Here is a 10,269-nt window from a genome sequence, read left to right on the forward strand (position 1 = left end):
ATGGCTGCTGACGCTTTGGGAATACTTGGCCGAGGTGATCTCCGGAGTCATCCGCGAGATCGCATCACTCCACCCCCGAGAAACAAGACCATCGTTATTATATTTATGTATTTATATTTAGTCGATGTAGTGCAGCCGTGCGCGCTGCGAACAGCGTACCTCTCCTCCCTGCATTACTTCACCCCCGCCCTATGTGGCAGGGAGTTTCAGCCCGGGCAGTGGAGTTTGCCCCGAGGCCCGTTCCGTGCCCCCGTCAGGGGGTACGACAACCCCTCTTGTTGTTGTTGTTGCAAAATTCAGTTCGAGACAGTGAGCCGACGAGTCAACGCCTCTCCGGAAGAACAAGAAGAGACTCGCTCCTCCGCCCTGCCCCGGTCAAGCCACGAGGACCGTGTGAACGCCATACTGAGTCTTCGTTATTTCCTCGAAGCAATCCCAGCACCCGTTCCGCGACAGCCACTGCGGCAATACTCGAGCTGCCACGTTTTAACGTAAGAAGTCTGAAAATCACACGCGGTGGCCGAAACCTGAGCGGTGACCGTCCGGAATAGTTTTCTACAGTTCATAATTTAATATCGCGTACCTTTGCACATTGTGTCAATTGTGTTCTTATTAAATAAAAAATAAATTACTTAATTTATTAAATTTGTGTTCCTAGTTTTAGAACTGTAAAAACATTGGCAATCTATATATGTATATAAAAATGAATTGCTGTTAGTTAGTCTCGCTAAAAATCGAAAACGGTTGGACCGATTCGGCTAATTTTGGTCTTGAATTATTTGTGGAAGTCCAGAGAAGGTTTAAAAGGTGAATGAATATGAAAATTATCGGAATTATATAAAAATAACAATTTTGTTTTTCCTTTGATGTGTCCCCTGTCGGACGGATTCCTTTTGTTTGTTTTAAGTTTATTTTATACAAAAGTTAAGGTCTTTTTATTTATCGATTGAGGCACTACGAAGTCTGCCGGATCAGCTAGTATCTTATCTTAATATATATATAAATCACGTGTCACGTTGTTTGTCCGCGATGGACTCCTAAACTACTTAACCGATTTAAAATTAAATTTGCCCACCGTGTGCAGTTTGATCCAACTTGAAAGATAGGATGGTTTTTATTTCGATGAATTGTCGCAATATTTAGTAATTAACAATAAAATGATTTCTTATGTTGATTATTGTTATTAATTGTAAGTTTCATAGGTCTAAAACAGATGGCGCCTTAAATCAGTTTTTACAGACTATTGTAAAACTGTCTGACATTAGCATCTTTTTTTTTTTATTGCTTAGATGGATGGACGAGCTCACAGCCCACCTGGTGTTAAGTGGTTACTGGAACCCATAGACATCTACAACGTAGATGCGCCACCCACCTCGAGATATAAGTTCTAAGATCTCAGTATAGTTACAACGGCTGCCCCACCCTTCGAACCGAAACGCATTACTGCTTCACGGCGGAAATAGGCGGGGTGGTGGTGCCTACCCGTGCGGACTCACAAGAGGTCCTCCCACCAGTGATATCTCATAGATGGCGCTGTGTTAAAAGTACCAAAGTCTCACATAAGCTACAATTGAATGGCTTAAGCACCACGTGTTGCTGAGGCTAAAGTTTAAGTGTACTTTATTTCGTAGTAAACGCAATACAGTGAACTCCAATTGTTACTTCACTACATAGTATAAAACAAAATCGCTTTCTCTGTCCCTATATCCCTATGTATGCTTAAATCTTTAAAACTACGCAACGGATTTTGATGCGGTTTTTAATAGATAAGATTGATTGAAGAGGAAAGTTTATATGTATTACATCCATTAAATAGTGGAGAAATCAATAATAAATTACAGTTTCCGAAGCGAAGCGAGGGCGGGTCGCTAGTATTTTGTTAATCTTTGATATTAGCATAGCCGGCCGCGTGTTATTTAGAAACAAAAACCTTAGCCACAGCAACGTGTGGCCGGGTCTACTAGTAATAATATCGACGCTTGAAAGGCAAGCGTGACTAAGCGACAATGCGTGAACTTTACACTAAACTAATTGAAAGTTGAAATACCTGAAAAAAAGTCTATTTTAACGAATCCAGCTGTAGTAGAATCTAGCTAGTAGCTGTAGGATCGAAATGATTTTAATAGACCTAGAAATAGGTATATATTTTTTTCGCATCGAATATGGTTATTGCCTATCATTTATGTACAAAGCCGTTATTGTCGCTCAGTCACGTTTGCCTTTCGAGCGTCGATATAAAATAACATATCACGGGTGCTCCCCCATATACCAAAGTTATATTTCTGTATGCTATGAAATTTATAATGTTTTTTCTACAAGTTCATAATTTAATATCGCGTACCTTTACACATTGTGTCAATTGTGTTCTTATAAAATAAAATAAAATTACCTAATTTATTGAATTTTCGTTCCTAGTTTTTGAACTGTAACAACATTGGCAATATTGTATTATATATGTATATATATTATATTTGTATATACCGCGTTATATGGGGTCACACAGGCAAACGAGTTATGCGATAATACTCATAAAACGCGTTTCCTATAACGCGGCAACAATACACCGTGTTATAGAGAGAATTACTGTACAATCCACGTCCAAACTCTACGGAGACGTCATCTTCACAGCCTCTTGATCACCATCAGCGGCTTACTGATCTGAAATACTTCGATTAATTCCTGAAATACAAAATAATATTGTGTGTTATTTGTGGTAGGACCTCTTGTGAGTCCGCACGGGTAGGTACCACCGCCCCGCCTATTTCTGCCGTGAAGCAGTAATGCGTTTCGGTTTGAAGGGAGAGGCAGTCATTGTAACTGTACTTGAGACCCTAGAACTTATATCTTAAGGTGGGTGGCGTATTTACGTTGTAGATGTCTATTTTACCGCGGAACCAATATACCGTGTTATAGGGGAGATTACTGTATATATTTTTATAATTGCTCTATGCTATATGACAAGTTTTGTCTACGGTTACTACAGACGGTAGAGGTGAGGTTCGAATCTCATTTGTCTGACTGTTGTCTCAACCCTCCAAGCATGATTGCTGTGAGGTTTATTTACACAAAGTTATAATTTTTACCGATTTGATTGCTTCATCGTGGGAGTAGTTCAAACACGAGCACACCGGGCGACTTACCCACAGCGATCGCCATAGATAAGTTTGTCGATCGTTAATCAGCGCCATCTAGTGACCGGGGAGACGTAACCGATCTCGGCTTTGCGTAAACCGCTTATTGCAATAACAAGAACGAGGCGTTAGCTCACCGAGAACTATTCACAGCGGGCCCTACCAGCAGTAATATAAAAGTTAACATACCTTCCACATTTTCATATCTATTGACATGATCATCTGGTTGTCGTGAAGAGCGCCGTCGTTGTCCCGGGGCGCTTCGCGTGGCGATATGAACGGGAGACCGTAAGTTTCATCTGGGAAGACATCGATACTATAAATACTACTATTGTTACGCGTCTAGCGTTGTAGTTCCGTAGTTTATCTATATATTAATACGTGAAGCAAAAACTTTGTATCCCTTTTTACGAAAATTGCGCGGACGGAGGAGTATGAAATTTTCCACACTTATAGAGAATATAGAGAAGAAGTGCATAATGCTAATATTTTTTAAAAATAATGCATAAAAGATACATTAAATCAATAAAGAAAACATTACGCACACTACATACCATGTATTTGTCGCACACACATGCATGCATACTATTTATTGTCAAACTTTTGATCTTGACGTCTGTGGTCAAATTCAGAATAGATTGAATATTGTTTGTCTTTATTAATATTTTTTATAGTGTAGTCTTGGCGAAATTTATGATTATAGAAGTATAAAATACAATCATAATAGTGTACAAACTTACAATTCCAATTATTTATAGTCGAATTTCGACTACTGCGGGACCTCTAGTTCTTATAAAACTACTAAATGTACCCGTCCGCTTTGCTGGGCATTTACAATTAACATTATTATTTCTCACCCCCACAAAGATTCTCATCAATATAAGCTCATATAAATTCCTATATCTATCCATTAAGTACATGTATTTTCTACAATATTCTACATGGATACCAAGTTTCAAGTCAATCGGATGCATGGTTCAGTAGTTATAGCGGAACATCCGTAAGAAACACTGTAGATTTACATATTAGTATAGATTAATAGCTGACCCGGCAGACTTCGTAGTGCCTCAATCGATAAATAAAAGACCTAAACTTTTGTATAAAAGAAACTTAACACAAACAAAAGGAATCCGTCCGACGGGAGACACATCAAAGGCAAAACAAAATTGTTTGTTTTTATATAATTCCGAGTACTTTCATATTTATCTACCTTTTAAACCTTCTCTGGACTTACACAAATAATTCAAGACCAAAATTAGCCAAATCGGTCCAGTCGTTCTCGAGTTTTACCGAGACTTAATGAATAGCAATTTATTTTTATATATATATAGATAGAAGATAGATAGATAGATAGATAGATAAAATTATTGTGATTCTTAATAAAACCATTAAAAATATATATCATTCTAAATTCCTCTATATTCTCTATAAGTGTGAGAAATTTCGTACTCCTCCGTCTGTGCAATTTTCGTAAAAAGGGGTACCTACAAAGTTTTTGCTTCACGTATTAATATATAGATATAAAGATATTCTCTCACCTAATTCGACAGCCACCAAGCCGTCGTGCACAAGAAACGACACGTAGTATATGTTCTCGACGGTCTTGCTGAACGAATCCGGATCGAGGACCACGCTGTAATAGCTCAGCGGACGGCGACCGTTCAGCTTATATTGCTTCTTGATGAAGTGATCAACTCTGCTCACAAGTTCTGGGCCGTTCTCGATCTGTTGAACTCTGTAACGGACATAGGTAAGCATTACTGGCATTTTGTTAGTGGTGGTAGGACCTCTTGTTACCTCTTATTCAACAACGGAAACCGTACCCACCCGGTAATAAGTTACGAAATATTGTCGTAATTACTACGGGCTCTCGACGTAGAATAGTACATTGTGCACCAAGGGAGAAAAGTTGGACATTTCCTCCCGCGTGTAAAATTGCTACCTACTCATAAAAAAAAAATGTGAAATGTTTTTTAATTTTTAAATAAACTACTACAAATTGAATAAGAACTGTCTGATGATGTCATCTTTGTTTAATACTTCAGTATTCAATTTTATTGCCTTTTGTTTATTTCACTTTTACACTGAACACAATATTGCAAATTACCCGTGCACAACAATGGCGGAGAGCTTTAGGTGCGTGAGAGTAGACGTAGACAAGAACGCGCATGCGCACTTGTCAGTACCCAGGGAGGAAAAGTTACACTTTCTTCCCGGTACAGCGGGAGGAAAACCAAACTTTCGGCGTCGGTAGAAGAAAAATGAACTTTTATTCTGCTATTGGATAATGCTAAGCAGCGTGCTCTGAATATTGTACTATTGTATTTATGTATATATATTGTATTATATTGAGGGGTATTTGGCTATTTTGAGGTCGTCGTGGCCTAAAGGATAAGACATCCGGTACATTGTATCTGGCGATGCACCGGGGCTCGAATCCCGCAGGCGGGTACCAATTTTTCTAATGAAATACGTACTCAACAAATGTTCACGATTGACTTCCACGGTGAAGGAATAACATCGTGTAATAAAAATCATACCCGCAAAAATTTTAATTTGCGTAATTACTAGTGGTAGGGCGTCTTGTGAGTCCGCACGGGTAGGTACCACCACCCCGTCTATTTCTGCCGTGAAGCAGTAATGCGTTTCGGTTTGAAGGGTGGGGCAGCCGTTGTAACTATACTGAGTCCTTAGAACTTATATCTCAAGATGGGTGGCGCATTTACGTTGTGGATGTGCTCCAGTAATCACTTAAAGTAAAATCCAGTAAAATAAAAAATTTAAGATAGGTAAAAGGGCTTTCGATAGACATTTCTTAAGCATTTTAAGAAGAATATATATTTCAGAGAGTGGTTTTGAAATCGTCATTGTCTTCAGTTCACCATCAAAACCTATAACCACCAGAACAACACTCACTTAAGAGTGCTATTTCAGAGATCAGTTTTCCAAGCAATAGGAGTCTCCGGAATGAAGCCTTTTGACCATTTTTAATTATAGTTTTGAAGATGTAATGTAATTTAAAGATACTAAATAAACTGAATTTTCTCGTTCAACTTGAAAATTGATTCTCTTTTAATAATAAAACAATAACAAGTAATAAATTAATAAAGAATATTTTTTATTATTCAATAAGTGAACTATAATTTTTTTCTGGTTAAAATAATTCCAAGTCAAAAAAGTTATCAGCAAACATTGTATATTGAAATCTTCTTGTTCTTTTTCTCCACCTCATCCCACTAGGTGGGTTCGGCACAGCTAATTTTTCTCTGCCATTTTCTTCTATCAGCTGTCATCTCAACACTCACTTCTCTCTCTCATATCGTCATTGACACACTCCATCCATGTCTTCCTCGGTCGAACTCTTCCCCTTCTACCTTGCACTACCATTTCCATACATCTCCTAGTCACATGCATCTTCTCTCTACGGCGTCTACGGCATCAATATATATTGAAATATTTTAAAATTGTTACTGAAGATGGATTATTACGAGTATCACTGATTGATATAAGTCCTTGACTTCCTATAACCCTTCGCATATGAACATACCACACTTATGAGCCAATAGTTCTTGGCTCCTAAACCTATGTCTAGTTACTCACTTGTCCACATTTTTTGGAACCCTCATCTGGGCGTGTTGAACTACAACCCGGGATCTTGATTGACTAGACCGTGTACTTGATGGTAAGCTGACTTGTAACGTACCGGCGCCATATAAATACGAAACCGCTGGCACTTCTAACGGATACGTGAAATCCCAGAAATCAGGTTTATTTTTCTGGAAATAATTTAATATAAAAATTAATTATGGTGACTTTTAGGAGTATATGACAAACGGAATACCTTCCATCGGAGCGAGTGTAATTGCTCAGTAGACCGACGGTCCAATTATACTTGACCCCCGATAATCCAACAAACATTTTGCAGGACAGTGTCAAACTAACGAATTTGTCGGATTATAGAGAACTGCCTAAGACCATGTATAGTCCGGATTTTTTTTACAAAACAGTGCCTTGTAATCCAACAAATGACCTATATATGCTGTGTGCACTTGATAAGCTACTGAAAGATTCATTACGATCTAAGCGGTCCAAGATATCACATTCAGCGACATTGCAAGGTGTGTATACGTAATAAACACTAAATAATTAATGCAAGTTAGGCAGCACCCCTATCATATGTATGTAGTCAAATTCAAATTAAGCAATCAGTATGCTTAGAGCGAATTTGTTAACGTTTTCGATAGCGTAAAAGTTTTGATTTCCGTTTAAAGGAATTTAATTCCAGTAAAGTTGGTGAGGCTGTTACTCCTTTTTTGACTTCAGAAACAGTTCCCTTCCACTTACTTTAACACTATAAATGCTATAAAACTGTAGAATGTACAATATCTTGAATTACTAGAAAATACTGTCATATAAATTTAACTTAATATTTAACTCACAATGTGCTGTGCTAATTGGTTCTTGTCGTATAAATGCATGTTCACATCAACTGTCTCGAGACACATCTTCGCTAGGTTCGAAGATGCGTGGAGGACCCGAGCGTCCAGCAATCCCTCACCTGCAGAATAACAGACTCAGAACTATTCTGGAAACTGACCAGCTTGCAGAATTTTGGTGATCTTTCAAAATCGGTGATCTTTTTTACTTTCACTACTCGAGTTGTACTAGGTAAGTTAATTTTGATTGTAATCTCACAGGACACGAGTCTCGCATGATTTATGTTAAACATAATTAGTCTCGGTATAGTGTAATAATATACAGTTTATAACTTATCAAATTTAACTGATTTTATCTCCTTTAAAACTTAGTGAGTTATCAATGAAATGTGATAAAAGCAAGCGACGAGTTCTATGAGGGCGATGACCAGTGCTTGAGGTACCTAGAAGCACCATTAGTGGATCGGGACGATCCGAAATGACGTGTTTGGGGCGACGTCGACTGCTTTCCATGTCCGCAGAATTGGGAGTCTGTTTGCAGGATCGGGAATGTGAAGACACACAAATAAGCATGTGTACCACTCGAAACATCTTAGAAAATTAAATATTGAACATATCATACCAGGATGTTTGCTGCGATGGTCAACACCTCCTTCCTGGACCAGTTGCTTTGCCTCTTTCACAACTTTGTGTGTAACATCAAGACATTCTTGATTGCTCGCATTTTGATCTTCTGTTTGAACATAAATAAAAGATTTTAAGTTAAGGTATATTATTATAAATCTGAAAAAAAACTGCAATGCTAATTATGAAATATTGTAATCTTTAAAAGAATTTCAGATCAGCCATGTTGGTATGACATCAGTCTGGTTCCCTGTGAATTAGAATTAGTAGCAGAAAAAAGATGATTTGAAGTTAAATCTTGCGTGGTATGCTGAAGAAGGCTATAAAACATTCCAAAGGACAGAAATATTAAATTAAAAATATTTATTACGTAATTAATAAATTACCACAAATTTCTGAGGGCAGGCGTATTCACTTAGCTTTCGATTTTCAAATATATAAATGTACAGGTTGGATTGTCCAGTCTGTACATTACTGTAAGATAATTATCTCCCTGCTTCATTACTAATTTTGAGGAAGCGATTATGAATATTTAGTGTGTGTTATTTACAGTTTTATTTAATACCCCGGTCCCAAAAAGTTTTTAAAGCCCACAATTCTATAGAAGTTCGGCACTAAATGTAACACTTATTTGTACACTTGCCGAGCTTATTTGTAAAATAAATATTCGTATCTTACCGAGAGCAGTTACAGTTTCGTACATACTAATGTACTTGCTTTTCCGCTGAGATGAGTTTAATTCCGCGGTACTCATTATTACGAACTTTAATATAGAAAATGTACCTACTTTATTTATAATTATTTAGGGGTAGATATGAATTGCAGTTAATAAGCTTAGGTTACTGATTCAATAACGTCGTATGCACAGAATGAGAATAATATTACTTTGGGCGAAGGTAGTATGTAATGTACAATTAATACTTTTTAAATTCGTGATTGTTTAAAACAATAGAATAACTTCAACCTTCAACTTTCAAATTCATTTGCTTAAGGGATTTTATGACCTGGTAACCAGGACCTTTAGGTCATGTCATATTTTATTTTATATTCTTAATTTTATGAAAAATGCTAATATAGAGTGAAATGAAATGAAATAAATGAAAATTATTAATTTGAGACATTAATGAACTGGAATGAAATGAGATGAGATGGCATGGGATGGTGTAATGAATGAATAATGGGTAAAAAGGTGGTCATTTACCGAGGATTTTTCAGTGGACTTTTTGGAGGATTCTGAGAAGCTACGTCCACGTGGGTTTGTTTCATTTTCCCACATTTGTGCACTTTCACAGATATTAAAAAGTTAATAAACCACCGCTATTACACATTTAAACCCGAAGAAACACTAAATAGAGAAAATAAAACAACACACAATTTCACTCCTCGCGTTCCCGCCAAAAAGTTCTTTCAAATTCAAATACAGTCCATGGCATAATTATTAATATATTAATTTAAAAGAGTCCATGCCTCCATGGTTCGTTTTCGCAGTTGACAAGATTAATCTACTTTTTGGCGGGAGAACAATTGGTTTCTTGGGTGATTATTTGTTGCCAAGATTGAGTTTGTAAAAATCTTCAGCTATAACATTTTGTGGAGGGTAGATGTAAAGTACACCATCCCAGTATTAAAAAGTGTCCGCTGAACGGAAGCTAATTGAGATAGGGCCGTAGTAGCAAGTGGATCGATCAAAAACAGCGTCATAAATTATGAATAATTATTATAGTAGGATTATTATTAATAATATTATTAAGGAAAGAAACACTTCCTACGTAAATAGTGATAAAAATATTGAAGTGAAATTTTAAATACTGCACAATTTTTATCTAACTACACAAGTCACGCAAAAATATAAATTTTTTAGCCCAGCTCACTTTACTTTGCTTAAAATTACTATATTCATATAATTTCCATTTTCTACCTAAAGCGCTATATTGGTTTCGGTTCGGTAGTTTGCTGTTTACACTTAGGTAGACACTTTTTCAACTTTTTTTTAATCGATGTTCATTCCAAACTCCTTACACATAAATCATTTAGAAACAGTTTCAATTATTGGATTCCTACAATTAGGTATATACATT

The 10,269-nt window shown here is 36.9% G+C and overlaps 1 protein-coding gene across 1 annotated transcript; it reads right to left on the reverse strand.

The window, feature by feature from the left end:
• Nucleotides 1–1,161: 1,161 nt before the first annotated feature.
• Nucleotides 1,162–9,088, reverse strand: LOC114241676 (EP300-interacting inhibitor of differentiation 3). The gene is made up of 7 exons (XM_028172588.2): nt 8,870–9,088; nt 8,190–8,300; nt 7,571–7,689; nt 6,732–6,907; nt 4,670–4,866; nt 3,321–3,430; nt 1,162–2,679 (listed from the first exon to the last, which is right to left on the reverse strand). The coding sequence occupies exons 1-7, from the start codon at nt 8,943–8,945 to the stop codon at nt 2,623–2,625; spliced, it is 846 nt and encodes a 281-aa protein (XP_028028389.2). The 5' UTR covers nt 8,946–9,088; the 3' UTR covers nt 1,162–2,622.
• Between the last annotated feature and the right edge of the window lie 1,181 nt (nt 9,089–10,269).

This window comes from Bombyx mandarina, chromosome 24 (genome assembly GCF_030267445.1).
Source record: "Bombyx mandarina strain Sakado chromosome 24, ASM3026744v2".
NCBI classification, from domain to species: Eukaryota; Metazoa; Arthropoda; class Insecta; order Lepidoptera; family Bombycidae; genus Bombyx; species Bombyx mandarina.

What these genes read in the sequence shown, in the direction of transcription:
- LOC114241676 (XM_028172588.2), bottom strand. Translation starts at nt 8,945, where the DNA reads ATGAGTACCGCGGAATTAAACTCATCTCAGCGGAAAAGCAAGTACATT. An exon ending in CCATCGCAGCAAACATCCTG is followed by an intron (nt 7,690 to 8,189) that starts GTATGATATGTT and finishes GTTATTCTGCAG; the next exon opens with GTGAGGGATTGCTGGACGCT. An exon ending in ACCAATTAGCACAGCACATT is followed by an intron (nt 6,908 to 7,570) that starts GTGAGTTAAATA and finishes AATTATTTCCAG; the next exon opens with AAAAATAAACCTGATTTCTG.